The 25,015-nt window shown below is 32.9% G+C and overlaps 1 protein-coding gene across 6 annotated transcripts in view; it reads left to right on the top strand.

The window, feature by feature from the left end:
* Positions 1–25,015, top strand: part of LOC148615515 (exocyst complex component 2-like) — a 51,603-nt gene that overhangs the window by 23,228 nt on the left and 3,360 nt on the right. For 3 of the 6 annotated variants that reach the window (XM_088581784.1, XM_088581786.1, XM_088581785.1), the window contains 11 exons: positions 784–834; positions 2,420–2,589; positions 3,240–3,361; positions 6,275–6,348; positions 7,058–7,141; positions 9,042–9,157; positions 9,430–9,499; positions 9,837–9,953; positions 11,047–11,188; positions 12,670–12,848; positions 16,081–16,142. In XM_088581784.1, the coding sequence (XP_088437910.1) occupies positions 784–834; positions 2,420–2,589; positions 3,240–3,361; positions 6,275–6,348; positions 7,058–7,141; positions 9,042–9,157; positions 9,430–9,499; positions 9,837–9,953; positions 11,047–11,188; positions 12,670–12,848; positions 16,081–16,142 (1,187 nt within the window). Of the gene's footprint in view, positions 1–783; positions 835–1,506; positions 1,546–2,419; positions 2,590–3,239; positions 3,362–6,274; positions 6,349–7,057; positions 7,142–9,041; positions 9,158–9,429; positions 9,500–9,836; positions 9,954–10,459; positions 10,611–11,046; positions 11,189–12,669; positions 12,849–16,080; positions 16,143–25,015 lie in introns of those variants that run through there. The other 3 variants (XM_088581782.1, XM_088581783.1, XM_088581787.1) reach the window with 2 other exon arrangements.

Below are 25,015 nucleotides of genomic sequence, written 5' to 3'. Positions count from 1 at the left end.
GGTGACCTTTAGCCATGCATGTGCTGTAAGGGTCGATTCTTTTTAAAAAAAATCTGCAAAGTGAAAGTGGATAATCAACGGTAAGGAAGACTGATGGACTCAAGCTGTAAATGAAAAAAAGTTTGAATATAGCGCAAAGAACCTTTTGTAATTTACATACCGTGATATAATGTGGCACAAATATGGTCAGTAATCGTCACTATTTAAAAACTAATCAAGAAATAGATCAAATGTAAACAATACACGTGCGTAGCTGTGTATCCGTTGTTGTTAGACACGTGCTTACCTGTGTATCTGTTATTGTTATTTTTCTTTACCAAGGTGAAAGTATTTTTTACTCAGGTGAATGTCCTGTCGGCAATCTTCGGAAGTAATGGCGAAAAATAATTACATCAGAGCTATCAATCTTTTTTTTATTAAAAAACCGTCGTTTTCACTATATTCTGTGGATATTTTCGGCATTTATTGCTTCAGTTGCATTACTACAAACTTATTTCACTGAATCTGCAAAATTCAGTAGAATCAGAACTGAACAAATTTGGCTGTTATTGCAGCATTAAAAAGGTAAATATAATATACCTGACCTTCGGAAACTAGGTTAAGCTTACTTACAAGTTAATTATGAATAATCAAATAATAGTATTTTGTATGATTTTTCTTTTAACATTTTTTTCTTAAGTTTTTCCCTTTCAAAGACAATTTTAAATATTTTTCTTCATATGCAGTAAGATGTTTTTCTTGAATTTTGCCATTTTAGAATAATATCTTTTTTTATCCATGTAGCAAACTGAAAAGCCTTTCAAAGTGGATGGCTCAAAGCATAGTCAATTCAAGGTAAGATACTTGAAGGCCAATTTACATAGTCAATTCAAGGTAAAATACTTGAAGGCCAATTTACATAGTCAATTCAAGGCAAGATACTTGAAGGCCAATTTACATAGTCAATTCAAGGCAAGATACTTGAAGGCCAATTTACATAGTCAATTCAAGGCAAGATACTTAAGGCCAATTTATTTTTTGTGGATTATTACTTTTACAATTTAGAATATCAGTTCAAAATTTTTGGATTGTTAAATTAGCATCTAACACTCTTTCAAATATGTATCTGGTTATAAAGTAACTTATTTTCAGAGATTTATTATCATGGTTTTTTTTCTTGCTTGTGAAATCACTATGGAAGATGAGTTGGTTTAAATTATAACAGAAATAGGAGGACTACACACTTTTAATTTTTTTATTCTTTCACTATTTTTTGTGACAAAGAGAAAATACATGTGTATTATATTTTAAATGCTTTGAATCTCTTTTGTAAGATATTTAACAAAAATACTGGTATCTTAATTGGTATAAAAGTTGATTTGTGATTTCTTTTTCTGGAACATTTTTGTCTATTATGCATAAATCAGTAACATACCGGTATATGTTTGACACAGAGTTTTATTAACAGATTAATCATGCTTACATGTGTTGAGTATCAATGAAGTATTATAAATATGTTATTTTTAGTATGAAGATCCCGATTCTGATGCTCTCAAGGATTACTTAGTAATAAATCCCACAATGCACTTCCTTTGTTCCTACATTGATTTTAATGCTTTAAGATAGATAGTGTTCACGCCCTTTATTCCAATGCCTTTACACCTGACTTCCCTGATTTAAAACAAACTAAATTTAATTTCCATACCCCCACAAACTTCCTTTGTGGGGGATATATAGGAATCACCCTGTCTGTCTGTCAATGTTACTTTATGGATTTTTATTAAGTTTTATAGAAAGGTTAGGCATTGTATGTAAATGTGCTTGAAACAATATAGTTACTGTCTTAGGACTGTAAAGGGAGATAATCCAATGTAAGAGTTTTACATGTAAAAACCTCGTAAGTGCAACTAACCCTAAACAGCTCTAAGGATTTTGATAAACTTTTATAGGAAGGTTGGGCATCATATTTTTATGTGCATGAAGATTGATATGTATTGTTAGAGGACTCAAAAGAGAGAACTTATGGGTTTAAATATTAAACTTCATTTGTAGTGGGGAGTATTCTCTTCGTGAACTTGCTCAGAGTATTTCTAGTTTGAATCAAAATTTAACTAGATCAAATCTATTTGTATTCCTATATTTTATCAGAGTAAATATTTCTTTTGGATAGATGTGATGGCCAAATATGAAAGGGGTTTGATAGTTTTAATCTCTAATGCACACTGAAATTGGATAATTACCCAATGTCATAGATACATTAACTTTATAATGAAAAATGCTTCTAGCTTGAATGTTTTAATATGAAGTTCTTTTTAATTAAGTTTTTACAAGAAAGGATTTTTTTCAGAGATATCAAGTATGTAGTTAGGATATAGCAGCCTACATGATCAAAGTTTACAAGTTTGGAGATACAAGTTATGATTGCTATTTATCTTTTCAGCAAATGATAACAGATACAATTAGCTTATTTAGTAACTTAGTAAGAGCAGCATTTCTGCCACATACATTGCCAGAGAAATTACCAGCAGACGACATTGCCAAATATGGTAAATGGGTAGACTGTAAAGACATTCCAGGAGCATGGCTCCCATCCTGTGTTAGATATATAAGGTAATAATAATTCATTTATCATAGTTCATTTTAAGGTAATATAGTGTTGCTACTTTTGGTTGTCCATATTGGTAGTCTATAGTAATGGGAAGACAACAGTCTTGATGGTAGTCTATAGTAACGGGAAGACAACAGTCTTCATGGTAGTCTATAGTAATGGGAAGACAACAGTCTTCATGGTAGTCTATAATAATGGGAAGACAACAGTCTTCATGGTAGTCTATAGTAATGGGAAGACAACAGTCTTGATGGTAGTCTATAGTAACGGGAAGACAACAGTCTTGATGATAGTCTATAGTAATGGGAAGACAACAGTCTTCATGGTAGTTTATAGTAACGGGAAGACAACAGTCTTGATGATAGTCTATAGTAATGGGAAGATAACAGTCTTGAATGCAAAAGTAATTTATATGCAGTTGCATTCATAAAGAAAAGTGTATAAAATTTTGAACCTTCAAAACTTTTTCAAGTTGTCCATACACACATTTTCATTACATTAAAGAGCTCACTTTGCTTGCATATAAATTTGGTGTAGAAAATATTGCATGCCTTCACAATATAAATGTTATATGTTTCCTAATATTTCATGTTTTAAACACTTCGTAACAAAATGTTCTGTATTAAATTCATGACCAACATTTTTGTTCCAGGAACTGTGTAGGATCTTTGTCCCTTTTAGATTTACCAGGGGATTCCCCGACCTTGATAAATGACCTTGTTTTTGATATGAGGACCAATTGTATGTTTACATTATTAAGACAAGCTATTGCTGGTAAGTTATCAATGTCTATATACCATACATCAGACTGTCTGATAAATTTTGTGCTTTGTTTATAAATTAATCTTATTTGTCTTCTAAATATGCCACCGGTTTGTTTTGTTTTTTTTTTCACGGAAAGAGTTCTTTAAAATTCAGTAACTATATACAATGGAAAAACACTTAACCTGGAAGTTGGAGGAGGCACTTATCACCTGATTATCTCCCTTAAGGCTTTTATAAAGGTGTACTATTGTCAACAGGAAAACAAGCTCTCTATAGGATTAAACAGCAATTGTCGTTCAGGTATGTATGTATCCACTCCCTAACATTACATGAATGGCTTTGGTCATTAATTGAGTTTAGGTGCTCCGAGATCCGTTCATACATGCCTGAAATACCAAAAATAGCTGTTTAGTCCTTATAAGTCTTCTTCTTAATGTTTGCCATTACACTTGAATGCCAATCTCCTCAACAAATCTGGCCGTCTTCTGTAGGTCTTCCACAGGTCCATACAATTTCTCTGTAATGGGGGTTGGTTTATCCCATATCTTCTCTCTCTGTGGCTGGTGTAACTTGCACTTCTGCAGAAGTGTTCTGTATTCTGCTCTGCTTCTCCACAGGGACACATAGGTGATGTTATGACCTTTAAAACTCTGTACAGATGTTGGTTGAGTCTGTTGTGTCCTGTCCTGAGCCTGAAGATTGTAGTTTGCTCAGATCTTTTTAGTTAGTGGTATCTATCTTGCTTCTGAGGAGTATTGTGCACAGAGTTGATGATGGTCTTCATCTCTGTGTAGCAGACAGAATTTTCATCTCTATTGTTGTTGAGCGCCTTCCTTTGCTAGCTTATCTGCTTTTTCATTTCAGATGATTCCACAATGTGAGGGTATCCACTGTATGGCAGTTTTAAGGCTCTTGATGGAATAAATAGTTGTTGGGCAGTGCTTGTATTACGGAGAGGGCATCTGTTAGGAATACTACTTGCATATTTTCTGCGTTTTCCTTGATGTAATTTGCTGCATTGATGACTGCTTCTTTTTTAGCCTTGTAGTTGGAACAATGTAATACTTTTGGTATTGCCATTGACTGTTGTTCTCCAGTTGGGTATTCTGTGTAGATACCGGCCCCTCCTTTTGTTGTCACATTTGTTGCTGATCCGTCTGTGTAAACTCTTGCCCACAATTCTGATGGATACTCTTCTTCCAGCATGCTCATTGTTATGGTCTTTCTGACGATGTTTGATTGTTCATCTTTGGCACTGAGTAACAGAACTGTTGCCTGCATGGTTACATTGTCCTCCTTCTCTGCACATAGATTGTCATTCATTTTAAAATCTATATGTTTGACATGCTTAGATAGATGTTCTTGGTGTTTTCTTTGCAATGCTCTTGTTTCTAGAGTGAAGCTGGCTATTTTGAGTCTGCCTGATGATAGTTGTTTTAGTCTCTCATTCATTGGTTGGTTTGGTAAGCATTGATATTTGGTGGCCTGTATCATAGCTTTACATTCTCTTCTCTTACTTAATGGTTGTATGTTTGTAATTTCCTCCATACTAGCAATAGGTGTTGATTTCATGGCTCCTGTGATGATGTGGAGTGCCTGATTCTGGACTTTATATAGAGTCTGATGGTGAGACTTAGCTGCTGTCATCCAAGCACTAGAGCCATATTCTTGATGTTGGTGTACATTTCCTTCGTAGACAGATTTCAAAACTTTCTCATTAGCACCCCAGTTTGTACCAGCAAGTTTTCTCATGTTTTTAGTTTTCATCTGGCTTTGGCTTCTGCTGTCATTATATGCTGTTTCTATGTAAGTCTTTTATCGAAGGTTATACCAAGGTATGTTTGCTGATCTTCCATTGTGATATGGATGTCATTCATGGTCAGTTGACAGATTGGGTTTTAGCTGAGAGTGTAAAGAGGGTTGCTGTTGTTTTCTCTCTATTGATGGTAACACACCACTAAATGGCCCATTTGACTTCCATATCTAATGCTGTTTGTATCCTGTACCTTGCTGTAGTTGCATACTCTTCAGAGCACCAGAGGAAAAGATCATCTGCGTAGAGTACTGATTGTACACCATTTGGTAGCTCTGGAACTAGGTCATTCATATAGAGTATAAAAACAGTTAGGGCAATACTCCTCCCTGTGGTACACCCTGTTTAGAAGTAATTTTCGGCCATGTTTCACATCTATGAGTACTTTTGCCCTTCTATTGTACAGATATGAGTTGGTCCATTTGTACCTTCTTCCACTTACTCCAAATCTAAGAAGTTTCACAAGAATGCCATCTCTCCAAACTTTGTCAAATGCTCTCAGAAGATCTACAAGTCTATGCCAACATTTGGGAATATTTTTTTTAAATATGTTGAACCGGTAAATGTATTTATAGAATCTAGTTCTAAGACAACTTAATTTTGGGGCAAATTTACTTGCAGTAAAATTTTAAGTATTCACAAGTTTCTTTCCCTGCGCTGAAAGTTACTCTCTGTAAACAAACTGTACTGGTAAAAATCAATGTGGATGTAATAAACTATTCTCACAGCTATGTTATGCCGTTTAGTTCGTTGCCACACTTGAACTATACGGTCGCCATATTGGTTTCAATCTGACCGGCGTTCATGCATGTATGAACAATCTGAAGAAGTTCATGCATGAACTTTCTGCCAAAGACGTTCCCAACCAATCAGAAACGGCTATAAGCATGAAGAATTTTATGATTAGAATTATATACATGTAAATGCAACAAATACATGAATATACAACAGGAGGTGTATGATCATCAAGGAATTCTTGGCTAACAGGGAGAACATGTGAGTTCATACCAGATTTAAGTTTATTACATCACAATTATTATTCTGCTTTAAAGTGAAATAAAACCTCAACATAAGTCCTTATATTTTATATAATAATTAATTACCTTCAGATATACAACAGCTGCACACAAGAGAGACCTGGATTGTAGAGACAGATGATGAGTCAGGAGGAACTACTCAGCTGGTATATTACCGAAATAGTTCCTGTTATCTTGTCATATTTTAATGTTGGGAATAATCATAGATTCATTGGCTTTATCATATTTATATGTTTGGAATAATCTTAGTTTCATGGGCATTGTCATATTTATATAATCTTAGTTTTATGGGCTTTGTCATATTTATATGTTGGGAATTATCTTAGTTTCATGGGCATTGTCATATTTATATGTTGGAAATATTCTTAGTTTCATGGGCTTTGTCATATTTATGTGTTGGGAATAATCTTAGTTTCATGGGGTTTGTCATATTTATGCGTTGGGAATAATCTTAGTTTCATAAGCTTTGTCATATTTATATGTTGGGAATAATCTTAGTTACATGGGCTTTTTCATATTTATATGGTGGGAATAATCTTAGTTACATGGGCTTTGAAAGTAAAATATTGTTTGGTGTCTTACTTTGATGCTGTGCTAATGATATTTCTGATGCTTATAAGTTAATTCAAATTACATCACCATATCTAGTATAATTAGAAAGTTTGTAACCTGGAAAAAAACAAGTGAAAGTGGGTTTCATAAACATAGGCATATCCATGGGGGGTGTGGGCCTGGGGCCCCCCTTATGAATTTCAAAATGTATGAGAACAACTTAAGGGGCCCCTTAAGTGATTCTTTGGAACTGCCACTGATAAAAGACTACCAGATAGATGTATCTGTGATTTTGTTTTACAGCCAGCTTTGTTTGAGAACATTGTCAATGAAACAATTCAACATTTACATGAAGTTGTAGTACAGAACAAAGCAGGAGAATCAGAGGTATATTATATTAAAATTAATCAGTGTAGTTGTATTTAGTAAATCTTCAATTTTCTTTGTCTTTTGATTTTTTGTTGAGAGTTATGGACTTTAAAACCACAATTGGCAAGTCATTTCACTTGTCTATTACCATCATTGTCTGACTGCTGGTATAACCTTAGGCAAGTCATTTCACTTGTCCATTACCATCACTATCTGACTGCTGGTATAACGTTAGGCAAGTCATTTCTCCTGCCTACTGTGAAAGTAATTTTATTTATGGGTACCAAATTTTGTGAATTAGTGAAAAATTAGTAGTTCATAGATTCTTGATTTCATTAATTTGACAACTCTACCATACAAATGAATAGGAAATTTCTTTTTTGTTGGGAATCAAATTTCGTGGTTTACCTAACCCAAGAGAAAACAACAAAAATTGGTACCCTACGAACAATGATACTTTCACAGTATTTTCATCATTGTCTGAATGCAGGTGTAACCTTAGGCAAGTCATTTAACCTTCCTATTTTCATAATTATCTGACTGCAGGTATAAGTTAGGCAAGTCATTTTACCTGTCTATTACCATTATTGTCTGACAGCAGGTATAACTTAAGGCAAGTCATTTCACCTGTCTATTGCCTTCATAGTCTTATTGCAGGTGTAACCTTAGGCAAGTCATTTCACCTGTCTGTTACCATCATTGTCTGACTGCAGGTATAACCTTAGGATGCATTATACAGTTACATTAAGGCGCACTGATTTGCACACCAAGTTACTCGGTCAAATTTTGTAAAACTTTAAATTAAAAGTTGAAATTTGGTGGATATATTGTTTAAATGTAGATAAGCATTTATACATAGACAGATGTATTATATGTTATGGTAAACAGATGTAATTTAAATGAAAAATGGTATCCGGAACATTTCAGTTCCCTGCCGTATTAGGTTCTCTCCTCGGCATCAGATGGCTGATTTTCAAAATACCTCATTTCGTACAAACTTTTGGGACTGAAATTGTGAGAGAATGAATTGAAAAGGGTCTTATTACTTTTACCCTTTTTTCCACCTACTCCATGCATGCTTTCATCCTGTGGTAGTGTCTAAGTGCCTGATATTTTATAAAACATAGTATTTGGCTGTTAGTTTTGGAAAGGCACCCCTGATTTGTACTAAAACTCAGTAATATTGTTTTCAGTATGTTACCATGGCTACTGGATTTTATAAGAATAATCACTAAATTATAAATGACTTTAACCTCCACACACCAAGGATTTAAAAAATATGCACTTTTTTATGACAAAACACTAGAAATTTCTGTATGGACTGCCTCAAAACAGCTTTATTTCTACAAAATGAGACCAAATTTTCAAAAATGACCTAACTGTATTGTACTTTAAAACCACAATTGGCAAGTCATTTCACTTGTCTATTACCATCATTGTCTGACTGCAAGTATAACCTTAGGCAAGTCATTTTACCTGTCCATTACCATCATTGTCTGACTGCAGGTATAACCTTAGGCAAGTCACTTTACCTGTCTATTACCATCATTGTCTGACTGCTGGTATAACGTTAGGCAAGTCATTTCACCTGTCCATTACCATCATTGTCTGACTGCAGGTATAACCTTAGGCAAGTCATTTTACCTGTCTATTACCATCATTGTCTGACTGCTGGTATAACGTTAGGCAAGTCATTTTACCTGTCTATTACCATCATTGTCTGACTGCTGGTATAACGTTAGGCAAGTCATTTTACCTGTCTATTACCATCATTGTCTGACTGCAGGTATAACTTAAGGCAAGTCATTTCACCTGTCTATTACCATCATTGTCTGACTGCAGTTATAACCTTCTCACTATATCTATAATGTTTTCCTTTAGAATTAGCATGCACTACTTTTATCATGAAATTTTTCAGATATTCAGTCAGAGAACTGTACAAAAGGATTCTACCCAGCTATGTACAGAATTGCTTCAGGCATTTGCTCCATGTCTAGAATATTTGTCCTTCACACCGGCTAGCAACCAAATCAGGTAAAGTAGTTAATATCATCTTTAATTTTATTGCTCATGGTGACATTTCAAAGTTCTTGTTAATTAATGATAACCTTAATACATGTAATTCAGGTATTTTCTGTGGAAATATGTACATTGAAATGCCAAGTACAGGTACACGTAAGACCTGAAACCATGATAATGATATACACACCCGTTAGAGGAGGGTCATCTTTTCTCTTTTAAACCACTAATTACTGCAGGAGTATACTGATATGACATATCCTGTTATTATGTATATAATTTTACAGTGGTAACTCTGAATCAAAGAAGAGATTTTCTACATCTAGTGTTGACCTGGAAGAAAATGCTATTCAGTTTGTAAGTAGCAACACCAAGGCATTATATTTGATGTAGTTCAGTGTACTTTCTTTATGTAACTACTGATGCATGTGTATTATCTTCTATTTGTCATTTGCAAAGGTTCTACATAACAAATTGAGTTCAAAGTTCAAATAGAGTTATTCTACAAAACCAAGTAATCAAATAGGAAGATTCTACAAAACTAAAAAGGTTGAAGTATTTACATTGATATTTTCTTTTGATAATAAATCAATGAAAAAGTTTCATCTACAAAATTTGCTGTAGCAAAACAGAATAAGGAGTTTAAATTTTTTTATGTGTCAGGATAAACGACTGATTGTTTATTATTTGTCAGGATAAACGACTGATTATAATGTTAAGTAACTGTAGTCATACAACAGAGAGAGTGATTCCTCGACTAGTGGAGAACCTCAACAAACATGGATATGTAGAAATGAACAAGGCATTACATGTAAATATTTACTTAACAGAGTAGGGTCCAAATAATTATGAAAATGATCAAATCTTATTCTTACTTAATTATGTTTAATCATAGAAATGGTAGATTTATACTTTGGGTAAGTGTCTTTATTTTTTGTACAGAAATGAATGAAATGAATTGATACTACAAGGGACATAATTAAAGGAGAAGACTATATTATTGTGCAAGTCATAAATATCGAAACTAATCTGTTAAATTTTCATTAAAATTAAATTGAAACAAAATAATTTTTTTTAAATAATTAATCGTGATTTATAAATAGGGAATTCGAACTGGTGGCGCCAATGGGTGCCACCGTGGTAGGTTGAGCTATAACATCACGAAGTGAGTTTGGAACATAAAAGTAAATAGGTAATTGATTACAGTGTCCAAAGCAATCGCAAATTTTGGATTTTTCCCCTATAATTTCAACCCAAAATGAACAGAAGAGATTGAGGCACAACATGTAAGCAAATGTCAGACATTTTCCCCTACAGTTTCAACCCAGAGTAAACAGAAGAGATTGAGGCACAACATGTAAGCAAATGTCAGACAACATTGAAGAACAATTGGATTTGCAGCCAGAAGACTGGATGTCTGAGGAAAATTTAATGACTACTTCTGAAGACTGTTGGTGTTGCCGGTCAACAAACCTTTAGAATATTTCTCTTTTATCATTCGTGTAATCGTAAGCTTGACAAGACCACATGTTTTGGTGATTATATAAACTTGATCGTAGAAATATTTACGGAATATTCTTTGTTTACATATTATTTGCAGTACTTGTATCAGTACCAAACCGACTTAGTGACATCACAGGCCAATTTGAAGCTGTCGGTAAAAATAAAAAAAGTCTGCTTATGATCTTCCTTCAGATAAGAGAGTTCTGCAAGATGGCTATCCACATATATTTAAAAGATTTTGAACTTTGCATAGCCTTGTGCATTTTATAAAAGCGCTTTTGCATTAAGGATTATTTATTTCTGTTAATGTGGGTATGATTTATCATAAATGCCTAACTTAATGCAAACATGATATTTAAGTTAGCATTCATCTCTAACCATTGTTAGGTATTGTTTTACAGGCTGTATTAGAAAGGTATAAAGAACTAGATGATAAGCTGTTTGATGCCTACATTGAGGAAAAGTCTAACCCTATTGTTGGTGCTATAGAGCAGAACATGTATAGAGGAAGATTTGATTGGAAAACATGCAAGAAACCAGCTGGTAAAGTTATATGTGATCATGTTAAACATTTATTTCAGTACATCCTATTTACTGTGGTTTCATTTTTGTTCATTGAGAATTTTTTTCATGGTTTTCATGACAAGTGTTGAACCACAAAATCAAAATTTCAACAAACACTATTTTCCTTGAATGAATGAATACTCAGTTTAATCTCTGTATCGATCAAGTGACACAGGGAAGAAGTCATATCAGTGCCAAAGTGGTAAAACATATGTCCTCAAAAATACTGTCAAATGTCGAATTGTTAGAAATGCTTTTAATGCTTACAAAATATTTTAATAACGTACTACCAGAAATGCAGAGAGATATGTCGAAAAATGAGAGCACAGTAGATTTACTGATTCTGTCTTTGTTGTCTTGTGGTGGCATACTCACTGTGAGCACAGGAGATTGTAGGTTTGTTGTCTAGTGGAGACTTACTCAATGTGAGCATAAGAGATTGTATGTTAGTTGTCTAGTTGTGACATAATTACTGTGAGCACAGGAGATTGTGTTTTTTGTTTGTCTCGTGGTGACATACTCACTGTGAGCACAGCAGATTGTGGCTTTGATGTTTAGTGGTGACATACTAACTGTGAGCACAGGAGAATTTTGGTTTGTTGTATAGTGGTGATATTATCACTGTAAGCACATGGGATTGTTGGTTTGTTGTCTTGTGGTAACATAATCACTGTGAGCACATGAGGATTTGAGATCGTGGTTTAGTAGTGTCATACTTAGCACATGAGGTTGTGATGTTTTGAGGTTCAGTGTTTTAAATATACTCATTCTGTTTACAGATGGTAGTGGTTTAAAATAGTATATTTGATTTGATCATATTTTAAGTTTGAAGTAAGTTATTATTGTGTAGTCAGCTGCAAACCAGGGTGCTAGTGGATGTGAAAATAAAAGAAATAGAAATAATTATTGTGCTTTTTATTTGTGATTTTCTGAAAAACATGTGTGATGGCTTTTCTGTAGAATATGTGTAATTGGCTCTTCTGAACAACATGTGTAAGTAGATCTTCTAAAGAACATGTGTATGTGGATCTGAAGAGCATCTGTATGTGGATCTTCTGAAGTACATGTGTATGTGAATCATCTGAAGAACATGTTAATGTGGATCATCTGACATTTGACATTGGTTTATCTTTTTAAAATTCATTTCAGTTATATCGTCTGTTTAATTAGAAAGGAAGTGTTTCTATCTGCTAATGGTAGTTTAGTTCATTGCTGGCAAGAAAGGACTAATTGGTTTTCATTCTAATTTTATGTTCCCTTTTTTGGCATCTGAGTCATTAAGTAAGACTTCTGTCCCAATATTGATGTACAGATCTGTACCATAAGTTTTTAGTTAAACTTGAAAATCCTAAATTGGGATGATTTAAAATTTTGAAGCTCAAGGTAACAAGTTACACCTCCTAGTCGGGCTTTCTGTTTATTGTTAGTATATCAAATTGATAATCTACATCTTACCTCAGGAGTAAGGAACTATCTGAAGGATGTTATAATGAAGATGATTGAGGTTCATGCTGAGGTGTTTGCTGTCTCACCATCCTTTGTTACCAGGGTAACTCAGAAAGTAGCAGAGGCTGTGTCAGAGGAGATTACAAGAGTTATAGAATGTGTCACTGAGTTTAATGAAAATGGCAGATTACAGGTAAGAACTGTTACAAATAGCAGATTACAGGGCAGGCGTCGATTTCACAAAAAGTCGTAAGTGTAAAATTGATCGAAAGTAATGACATTACAACCTAAAATAGGATTGTGATGTCATAATTTACGATCAATTTTTCACTTATGACTTCTTGTGAAATTGACGCCAGAACTGTTACAGATGTTAGATTACAGGTAAGAACTGTTACAAATGTTGGACTACAGGTAAGAACTGTTACAAATGGCAGATAATAAGTAAGAACTGTTACGAATGTCAGACTACAGGAACGAACTGTTACAAATGTCAGATTACAGGAACGAACTGTTACGAATGTCAGACTACAGGAACGAACTGTTACAAATGTCAGACTACAGGAACGAACTGTTACGAATGTCAGACTACAGGAACGAACTGTTACAAATGTCAGACTACAAGTAAGAGCTGTTTCAATGGCAGATTATAGGTAAGAACTGTTACAAATGGCAGATTATAGGTAAAAACTGTTACAAATGGCAGATTACAGGTAAGAACTGTTACAAATAGCAGATTATAGGTAAAAACTGTTACAAATGGAATACTAGATCATTGATGTCATACAAATTTTAGATGCTAATAAAGCATCTGGACCTGACAAAATTAGTCATAAAATGTTAATGATTTCACCCCAAAAATTAGCTGTTCCTCTTCAAATTATCTTCAACAATTCTTAAGACAAAGTATATATCCTTCTGATTGGAAAGTTGCCTTTGTTACTGCCATTTCTAAAAAGGGAGACAAATCTATTCCCTCAAACTATCGCCCAATATTGCTTATAAGTTGTGTGGGTAAAATCATGGAAAAAATAGTTTATAAACATGTTTACAACCACCTCGTCAGTAATAGTTTAATCTATGAATACCAATCAAATTTCTACTGCAACACTCAACTGTGCATCAGCTGTTAGAATTGTACAACACAGTACTGAACTCAATTGAGAAAACAGAATACAGCTGTTTCGTCTTCTGCGACTTTTCTAAAGCTTTTGACAGGGTCTGGCATCGTGGTCTTTTGTGTAAATTAAAATTCTATGGGTATGGTATTATAGGAAAGTTATTAAACTGGTTCGAAAATTATCTTTCATGTAGAAAGCAAAAAGTAGTGAACAAATCTGCATCTTCTTCCTTTGCTATTGTTCTAGCTGGAGTCCCTCATGGATCAGTACTGGGACCTTTGCTACTCTTTATATATATAAATGATATCGGGGACAAATTATCTTCTCTAACTAGATTGTTTGCAGATGATACATCTTTGGGTTACTCCAATTCCAGTCTTGAAGACATAAAAAATGTAATTAATCATGATTTAAGAGAATTGAATGATTGGTCCTCTAAATGGCTTATATCATTTAACCCAGATAAAACTGAGATCATGCTGTTTTCTAATACTGAATTACAGGAGCCTTTTACTGTTTCATTCGATGGGGTGCAAATACAAAATACAGCTAATCATACGCATCTTGGAGTAACATTCTCTGATAATGGTAAATGGAATACTCACATTGATAACCTTATTCTAAGTGTATCCAAACACTTGTGTGTACTACCAAAATTAAAATTTAGATTAAGTAGAAAAAATCTCGATAAGTTATATCTTGTCTTTATATCTTAGCATATGCCAGTGAGATCTGGAATAATTGTGGTATCATGTACTCTAACGAACTGGAAAAATTGCAATTAGAAGCCACGAGGATAGTAACTGGTCTTCCAGTATTTACAAAATGTAGCTATTTATACGAAGAAACAGGTTGGGAAAAATTGTCTGAAAGGTGCAAAAAGAGAAAATTACAAATGTTTTACAATATACAAAATGGCAATGCTCCAGGCTATCTCCGCAAACTTATCCCCCCTCCTGTTCAGAGTACAACAGTCTATTCGCTACGAAATGGATCTGATATTATATTACCCTTCTGTAGATTATCATTAACTAGTGAATCATTCATACCATCTGCTATAAGAGAATGAAACAATTTAAGTGAAGATGTGCGAAATGTGAATTCAATGTCAAGATTCAAATGTGCAATTTGAAGCAAAAACACCTTGCATAAACTAGACATTCCCCAATATTTTAATTACGGCCCTCATAAATTAAATATCTGTTTGACCCAGCTATGATGTTCTGCATCTTTTCTTAACTGTGATTTACACAGAGTCCATATATTAGCTGATCCTGTGTGTAGTTGCAGTGCTCCAATTGAAAGTGTCTACCATGTTTTTTTCAAATGCAAAAAAAATACAGAAAACTGTATTACACTATTTGAGAGTTTATGCTTAATTCCTTTAAGAATGGATTTATCACTGCTTACCAGGGGCAGTACTGATCTAACGAACGAAGAAACTATACTTATTTTTGATAGTGTCTTCATATTTATTAAAAGGTCAAAAAGATTTCTGATCTAATATTATTATGGAAGTAAAACCAGTGTCACACAAGAACAGCGCACCCACCCATCCACTTTATGTTTCTCTTCAGTTTTGTACATATATTTCTGAAACATTGGTGTTTTTTTTGTTGTTGTTTTTGTTTTTGTTTTTTTTATTTTAATTATTTTTTCATTGTATTGGTGTTACTAATAGCTGACTATAGGTAAAAACTGTTACAAATGGCAGATTACTGGTAAGAACTGTTACAAATGGAATACTACATGTAAGAAATGTTACAAATGGCAGTTTACAGGTTAATAACTGTTACAAATGACAGATTACAGGTTAATAACTGTTGCAAATGGCAGATTTTAGGTAAGAACTGTTACAAATGGCCGATTACAGGTAAGAGCTGTTACAAGTGGCATAGTGCAGTTTAGATTGACATAGATTAAGGTTTTTGAATTATATACTGTCATTGATGAGGGGTGTAATTTATATCATGAATCAAAAATGCTGGCACCAATTTGTGCGAAACTTTTGTGAGTTGTTTCATTCACTTCAAATGTTTGCTACCTCTTCGATTGTTATGAATTTCTGATTTTTCATGTTTGATTTTTTTTTTGGTCATAATGAATAATGTTGGCTCCTTTTTATTTTCAAATATTTAGAGCTGTAACAAGCTTGAGTTTGGTGTTCATATTTACCCTATCTGTTCAGGGTTCAACCTCTGCAGGTGTATCTTGCTGCCCTCTATGAAGCATTTTATTTAAGAAGTACTTGAGTGCATTTCAGTGAAGATCTATAATAATATATCTATATATTTTTTCCTCTAGGCTAGGGTAGAGTTAATGGCGTTTCAGGAAACAGTCAAGTTATACCTAACGCCACATGCCAAGTAAGTTTATATATGCCTCTCAATGTTACAAGAATTATTGGGTTCAATCTTTTCATCATGACAGGAATCTACCTTTCATTTTTCATTGATTTTTTTTTCATCTTACCTATAGTTGCCCAATTTAACTTATTTATCATTGATTGGGGAGATATTTATGTGATGTGCAAATCATTGATCATGGGAGTCCGTTATCTATTCCATATGCTAATCATTGATCAGAGGAGTCTGTTGTTTATACCATATGCTAATCATTGACCAGGGGAGTCCATCATTTATACTATATGCTAATCATTGATCAGGGCAGTCCGTTATTTATACCATATGCTACATCATTGATCAGGGGAGTCTGTTATTTATACCATATGCTACATCACTGATCAGGGGAGTCCGTTAATTATGCCATGTGCTTAACACTGAGCAGGGGAGTCTGTTATTTATACCATAATCTACATCATTGATCTGGGGAGTCCGTTTTTAACTCACCTGGCCAAAGGCCATGTGAGCTATTGTCATCACTTGGCCTCCGTCGTCGTCATCGTCCATTGTTGTCGTTAACTATTATACAAAACTCATCTCCTCTGAAACTACTTGACTAATTAGAACCAAACTTGGCATAAATGTTCCTTTTTGTATCCTGCATAAAATTGTGTGGGGATTTTTGATTCGTCAACCTGCCATTACTAAAAATAGAACATAGGTGTCAGGCAGAAGTTTTTCACATATATCTCCAAAACTGTTAGGTTTAGCTAAATTCTGATGAGGTAAAAGTGTTCAGCATGATGAGATCTATCACTGATCAAATTTTGATTTAATCATTTTAAAAAGAAGCTTATTTGTAGTATGTAATGGTTTATTCTGTACTGAAGCCACTGGAGTTAAGTATTCTTAGTGACTACAAAATGGAAGCTTAAAAATACAATTCCATTCTAAATTATGTTAACTTAGTAGTTCACTCCATTTTTTTGTCCATTTGGACAGATATTATTCTTCACTAATATAATATATACATATCTGTTGACCCTTTCTTACTTCTAATAAGGTTTTGAAACGCAGAAGGGATAAATGGTCTACATAGAATAGTGGTACCTTTTATAAAATTTTTTGCTGCTGATTTTACAGCTGCTTTCAAACTATTGTATTTCATAACATCAATATTTATTCCATACTTTTGTTGTAACTGTTCTACAGTAAAAAATGAACCATTAGAATTATACAAATCATTAATATAAATAATACCATGTGCAAACCAATCTTTGAAACATGGTGGCTCATTATCTATTTTAATTATATTGTTTAACCATATAGGATTTGAAAGAAAATATTCCCAATTTGTGTCTCTTTCTCTGTCAATTAACATTTCCCAAGATCTTAAAACATCTTTCCAAAAATAATTTTTTATCTTAAGATATAACTTTTTTATGTAAGCACCACCACAACTAAACAATTTGTTTTTTGTCAACATAAAACATAAAAATATTTTGCCATTTACAATTTTGTTGACGAACTCTTCTGATCCAAGTTGATTTTAATGCATTTGTAAGTACATTTAAATTAATAATTTTCAGTCCACCTTCTGAGTATTCTTTACATAAAATATCTTTTTTAACCTTATTGACTGGTGAGTTCCAAATAAATGTAAACATGAGGTCATTTATTTTCTTGATAGTTTCTTCATCAGAGTTTGGTAAAGAAATTATCAAGTGGTTTAGTATTGGTAGAACTAGAGACTTTATGACTGTAATTCTACCAATAACAGTAAGGTTTCTTTTTGACCACTGTTTAAACAGTGATTTGATTTGCAAAATTCTGTCAAAATAATTTATTTTAACTACTTTGTTCAGATCAATGTCAAAATTCACACCAAGTAGTTTAAAAGATGTTTCACCCCAAGAAAGATCTTTGTCTGAGCACAATATATCACTATTATATTTTTTACTCCCAATCCAAATTACTTGGGTTTTAGAGAAATTAATATTCAAGTCAGATATTTTAGAAAGAGTAATCAAGGGAACCAAGGTTATAGCGACATTCAAAAGAATGTAATCCAGGGACAAAGACCAGACATGGAAAACAGACACACACAACAAAGAATATAAAATAACTAAAATCATACATACAAAGTAACAAAAGCAAATGAGCAACTCGGACTCCACTAAAAACTGGGAGCATGGACCAGGTGAACCGGTAGGGTAAGCGTACTCTGCTTTTCTAGAAACACCTGCCAAGTTGCTCATAAAAAGTTTAGCATATCAACCAAGTTCAATAAGAGGTTCACTAAGAGATTTTTCATCGCCATCCAAAATTAAAGATGTGTCGTCAGCAAACTGTGATATTTTATGTTCCGTCTGCAAAACCTGAATACCACATATATCCTTATTACCACGAATCTTGATAGCAAGAATTTCTGCACATAAAATAAACAAGTAAGGTGACAGAGGATCTTTCTGCCTACACCCACGTCCAATATAAAAAAAAATCTGAAAGATTTCCACCCTGAATAACAGCAGATTTTATTTTTGAGTAAAACACTTTAACCCATTTAATAATAGATTCATCAAAATTAAACAACTTCAGAACACAATGTAAAAATTCCCATGAAATCAAATCAAAGGCTTTTTCAAAATCAATTAATAATAATAAACCTGGTATATCTTCTTCCTCTGTATACTGTATAATATCGTAATTAAATCGAATATTTTCCCCGATATAATGCCCGCTAATGAAGCCTGTCTGATCAAAGTCAATCAATTTGTCTAAAACTTTCTTAAATCTGTTTGCAATAACCGCAGAGCCAATCTTATATACTGCATTAAGCAATGAAATGGGACACCAGTTTTTCAAAAAATGATACGGTTTATTCCCTTTTGGTAGACAAGTAATAATTTCTTGTTTCTGAGTAACAGAAAGTTCACCTATATCATAACCATAGTTTAGAGATTCCACTACAAGATGTTGAAGATCTTTCCAAAAAAATTGAAAAATTCTACTAAAAATTCATCTGATCCAGGTGTTTTATTGTTTTTCATTTTTTTTCCATACAACACATGCTTCATGGATGGTAATTTTACCCTCTAGATTGTTTTGTTCATCACCAGTTAAAATGCTATATTGTGTTTGATATAAATCTTTGTTTTAAATCATTCAAATTACAACCAGTATAAGAATCTTTACATTGATATAGGTTTTCATAAAATAATTTCGCTTCTTTTAATATTTCAAACTGATCTGTTATAACTTGACCATCATCTTTTTCTACTTTTGGAATAATTTTACATACAAAATTATTTGATTCCAGTCCACAAAAATATCCTGAAGGCTTTTCACCTTCTTCCACCCATTGTATCCTTGACCTAATTAGTTACCCTTTTATCTTTTCTTTATGTAGATTTTCAAGTTCATGCTTCTTACTTTCTAATTCATCTATAGAATGTTCATCTATGTCTGCTTCTAACTTCACAATTCTATTTTTCAAGTCATGCTATTTTTTTCCTAGATTCCCTTTTTTAAAACTAGGATATGATACGGTTTTGCCACGAATTTCCATCAGTTAAGTTTCAAGAAATAACTGCATATTTATCCTAAAAGTGAATATTCTCATTATTCATAGTATCAATATTGTCAAAGTTGTAAACAAGAGCAGCATACTGTTTTTTAATATCTGAAATTTTGTTTTTGACATTTTTTCATATATTCTGAATCATACAATAAAGAATTATTGAATTTCCATAACCCCTTGCCACAAACAAATGGATGGCTATTTTTAATGTTATTTCTTTTAAAATTCTTCTTCTCTGACACTACTTGACCAATTGAAACTAAACCTGGTATGAATGTTTCTTGGGATATCCTGCATAAAATTGATGTGGGGATTTTTGATTCGTCGAAAAACATGGCCTCCCTTACTAGAAATAGAACATAGGGGTTAGACAGCAGATTTTTGCATGTATCTCCAAAACCTTAGGTTTAGATAAATTCTGACATTGGGTAAAAGTGTTTAGCATGATGAGATCTATCATGGGTCAAAGTTGGTTTAATCCATTATTATTGCTCTTTTTCAACGATTTTTGCTGTTTTTGATGTAATTTCTTTCAAAAATCTTCTCCTCTGACATATTTGATCAGTTGGAAACAAACTTGGTATGGATGCTGATAGGTGTATTCTGCATAGAACTGATGTGGGGATTTTTTTTTTTTTTTTAGTAGTCAGGATTTTACACAATTCCCTTACATCACCACCTGACTATGGTGTACAGGGAGTCTTAATTGAGAAATTATCACTGACATACAAACATTTTATAGATACGTATAACATATTTACAAAATACCATGAAAAAAAGAGTAAATATATTCTATTTCCATTCTCACATCATTCACCTACCACTCATTCATTGTAATATATAAGTTTGGACTGTAGTGTATCTAAAGAACAGAAGTTCAATTGGAATAAAAAATCAAGAAAGAAAGAAAGAAAGAAAGAAAAGAAAAAATTAAAAATTAAAAAAATTAAAAATTAAAAACATTTTTCCTGTGTAGTAAAATGATGGCTTGTAAAAGAGCCCAATATTTTTCAAATTTATCTAATGTGCAATTTTTATTTGCGACATAACTTTCAAAAGATTGTTACTGTCTTATATGGTTGAGGAGGCCAACCATATTTGGTATAATTTCCTTTAATTTACATCTATATAGATAGTTTTTTTGCTATTATAAACAACAAATTAGAAAATAAATCTTCTGAAGGAAACCCTAATAGTGCTTAGTAAAATACAAAATCTCTGTTGTACAAATGTATTTGATGCACAAATGATGACCAGAAATGTTTTGTGATATGACAATAATAAAATAAATGTTCGATGGTTTTTTCATCTTGTTTACAAAAAGAACACAGATTGTTTGGTTTAAGCTTAATCCTGTATAAGAAGGAATTAGTAGGAATAATACGATTTAGTAGCTTGTATTGAAAACTTCTCAAATAACTGTCAGAACAACTTGTTTTTGTTAAAATGAAGTAGTTTTGCCAGTCTGCAGTTTCTGATTCTAAAAGTTCTTCCCATTTCAACAATTTTTCTATTGGCTGACAAAACATGTTACTAATAAGATAACTGTATAAAAACTTGGGTTTTTTAACTTGAAGAAACTGTTCAAGAAATGTGTCAGTTACAGAAAAATTAACAAAAGTATTCTCATTGCAGAGCTCTTTAACAAAAATCTTAATACTCGTAGGACTCCATGATAGGATACTATAGTAGCTCAAAAAGTTATTGGTGAACATTTTGTTTTTGAACTCGTGAAATGTAAAAAATATATTATTTTCAAAGTTTATTATATCCTTTAAAACTTGAACACCGTGGTGCTTCCAACTGTCATATAACATAAAATCTAGCACAGGTATAAAGTTCAAAATATCTAGAGAAAGAATTTCTCTAGTACATGTCTTAAAAACTGGATTCACACTTCATACATTGACAAAAATGCATCTCTCCAAAAAGGATTGTGAATAGAAGTTGACTACTCTTTCCACTTTTCCTTTTCCTCTTTCACCCCCAAACATTCTTAAATCAGAGAGTAAGAGTGACAGCCATGTCCTTCCTGTATCTTGAGAAATACCCTACGTACCCAACCAATTTTTAAATACAGTCGAACCTCGTTAAGTCGAAGGGACATACAAAATAGTTCGAGTTATCCGAGGTTCGAGTAATCCGAGGTCGAGGATAAACCGGAAATACTAGTAGTTTGGTCCATGATTGTTTCATTTGTTGTTCATGTACATGTACTTCACTTTACACGGTCCTTCGTGATGTCTTGTGTTTCATATCGGAAGATATTTTTTTGTATGTTATATATCATGTTTGAAATACTGAACGGCACCGAGTGTTTTAGTGAAATTTCCTTTTTATTTTTTCTATATCAAAAACGACATAGTTCATAACATGCTGCTTTGTTTGATTCACAATCAGGAGTATCGTCAAATCATGTGCTCTACAATATTACGATAAAATTTCATATTCACTAGCGGAACGAATGTAGTCGTTGAAATACCGTTACTATCGTCTGTTTGATGTTTCATTAAATAGTCGGATACCATTACAATTCATCTGTATTTTTATACAATTTTTCAAAATATCAAATTATCCGATATCACTGTTCGTGTAAATTCAAACGTGTTATTAATAAAATTCGTTTCTTTTAACAACACGCGCAATTCTAAATTAATTAAATGAACAAATCAAACCATAAAGAGTGTCAACAAATTAATTTTAAAAGCCATGCTAATTGTTGTTAAAACACACTTCGGTCATGGTTTGTAATAAAGCAATCGGTTTTCCGACTAATTAATTGACTTCGAGACATCAGGGTTAATTAACCTCGAAGTCCTATCGAGGGGACTGATTGATTACCTCGAGTTATCCGAGGTTTCGATTCATAGGAGTTCGAGTCATCCAGGGTAAAATTGTATTGGAGTAAGGGGAGTTTTGCTTGGACTTTGTAATTAGTTCGAGTTATCCGAGATTTCGACTAATCCGAGTTCGACACATTGAGGTTCGACTAAATAAGCAAATGACTCCAAATGAACCATGTCCAATCCTCCTTGCTTGAAATCTTCAATAAGTGAATTACACTTAATTCTCTCTGATTTCCCATTCCAAATAAAGTGAAAAAATAAAGAATTAATCTCATTTATACTATTTTGAGACAAATTGGGTAAGGCTGTCAACAAATGTATTATCTTTGGAAGTTGAAGAGTTTGAATAACTGTAACCTTGCCAAGGAGTGTAAGCTTTCTTTGTTCCAATGACTTCAATATACCACACATTTCCTTAACCTATAAATTAATATGAAGCATGTCTTCTAAATTTAATGAAAATTCTAATTCCAGAACTTTAAAATTTGAGACTGACCATTGAAGGCTTTTATCAGAATAATAATACATGATCAGAATTTTTTTTACTACTAACCCATATGGCTTTGGTTTTAGATGCATTCATCTTTAAGCCAGAAGCCTTATAAAACAACTCAAATGCATTTAAAGACTGATGAAGATTTCTCCTTACCATCTAACATTAAGAATGTATCATATGCATATTGACTAAATAAAATTTCTTTCTCTTGTACCATAACACCATGAATAGTTGGGTCTGATTTAAGTTGAATAGCTAATAGTTCAACACCTATAACAAACAGATAAGGTGACAATGGGTCCCCCTGTCTACAACCACGTTGAAAATTAAAGAAACTTGACATAGTACCATTATTTATTACACAGCTTTTGGCATCTACATAGAAAGTCTTGAACCACCTTCAAATATTGATGGACCAAAATTAAAACTTTTTAATGCTGCAAATAGAAATTCCCATTCAATGGAATCAAAACCTTTTTTTCAAAATCAAAGAGTAACAGTAATCCTGGCATATCATGATATTATCTAAATAATGTATCAGATCATATAAAAGTCTAGTATTTTCTCCTGTAAATCTATCTTTAATAAAATTCTTCTGTGTATCACTAATGATATTGGGTAATATGGTTTTAATTTATTTGTAATTGCCGCGGAGGCTGTCTTCATGTCTGTATTTAACAAGCTGATAGGGCGCCAACTTTCAATATATCTCCTGTCCTTACCATCTTTAGGGATACAAGTGATGACACTCTGATACTGGAAAGCAGAAAAAATTCCTGTTTCATAACCAAAATGTAAAGATCAAAACACAAGTGGTCAAAGATCTTTCCAGAAAAATTTATAGAAATCAATGGTAAATCCATCTGACCCTGAACTTTCACCATTTGTCTTATGTTTTAGTGCAAAAGAACACTCATTAAATGTTATGTAACCCTCACAGAGGTCACTTTGATCTTGTGTAAGTTTAGCACCATGCTTAAAAAATAAATCATTTCCACAACCAGAATGTATGCTTGAATACAAAGATTTATAAAAATTCTGTTGTTCAAGAAGAATTTTTAACTGTTCTGAAATATGTATTCCCTGAACATCGGTCAACACTGTTATTGTCTTTTTTATAGAATTTTTTTTCTAGCTTGCAAAAATATTGAGAGCATTTTTCCCCAATTTTGTGCCAGTTTGCATGTGATCGTAAAAGTAACCTCTCTGTCCTTTTAGACCTTTGATTTTCTAGTTCTAACTTCTTCTCATTCAATGATGTTAGCAATTTTTTACTGGGAGAGATGTTCATATCATGCTCAATGTCTCAGACCTGTTGTTCTATAATACAAGAAAACTCTTTAGCTTGTTTATTTTTAGCTATACTGTGAGTAATTGACAGAGTTCTGAGTTTCATTTTTAGGATTTGAAAAAAACAGCTGATCATTGCATGAAAAGTTGGGAGTTAAATTTCCAAAATCCCCTTCCCCGTTTTACAAGGCTAGCTGCAAATGACATAATAATGGCAGAGTGATCAGTTTTATAACCAGGAATAATCTTAGTATTTTTCATAAGTGAAAAAATATCTTCAGTTACTAAAAAAATAGTCCAATCGACTTAGTTTTATAGATGTAGACTGACGCCAAGTAAACTTTTTCTCAGGATGGCAGACTCGCCAAGGATCAACTAATTCCAACTTTTCAATAATTTCTTCAATCTTTTTGCGGCATTGTGGATTTCGATTGTGTAAGATATTAAAAGTATCAAGACTACAATCTTGGACAACATTCCAGTCACCACATAATAAAAAAACTAGTGTTAGAGAAGGAAAACAATCTCTGTAGTATAGTATCAAAAAATGATGGATCGTCATAATTGTGTCCATACAAACAAACCAAAGATAATCAAGATAATCTGTTAATACAAAGTAAGATTAATAATAATATATCTTCCATTTGGATCTGTAATAGAACCATGAATAACAAAATTAAGACCT

This window comes from Perna viridis, chromosome 5 (genome assembly GCF_037379345.1).
Source record: "Perna viridis isolate PV_CMFRI_1.1 ecotype Kerala chromosome 5, ASM3737934v1, whole genome shotgun sequence".
NCBI lineage: Eukaryota > Metazoa > Mollusca > Bivalvia > Mytilida > Mytilidae > Perna > Perna viridis.
Note: the sequence above shows the minus strand (reverse complement) of the source record. Positions and strands in the feature narration are given on the sequence as shown.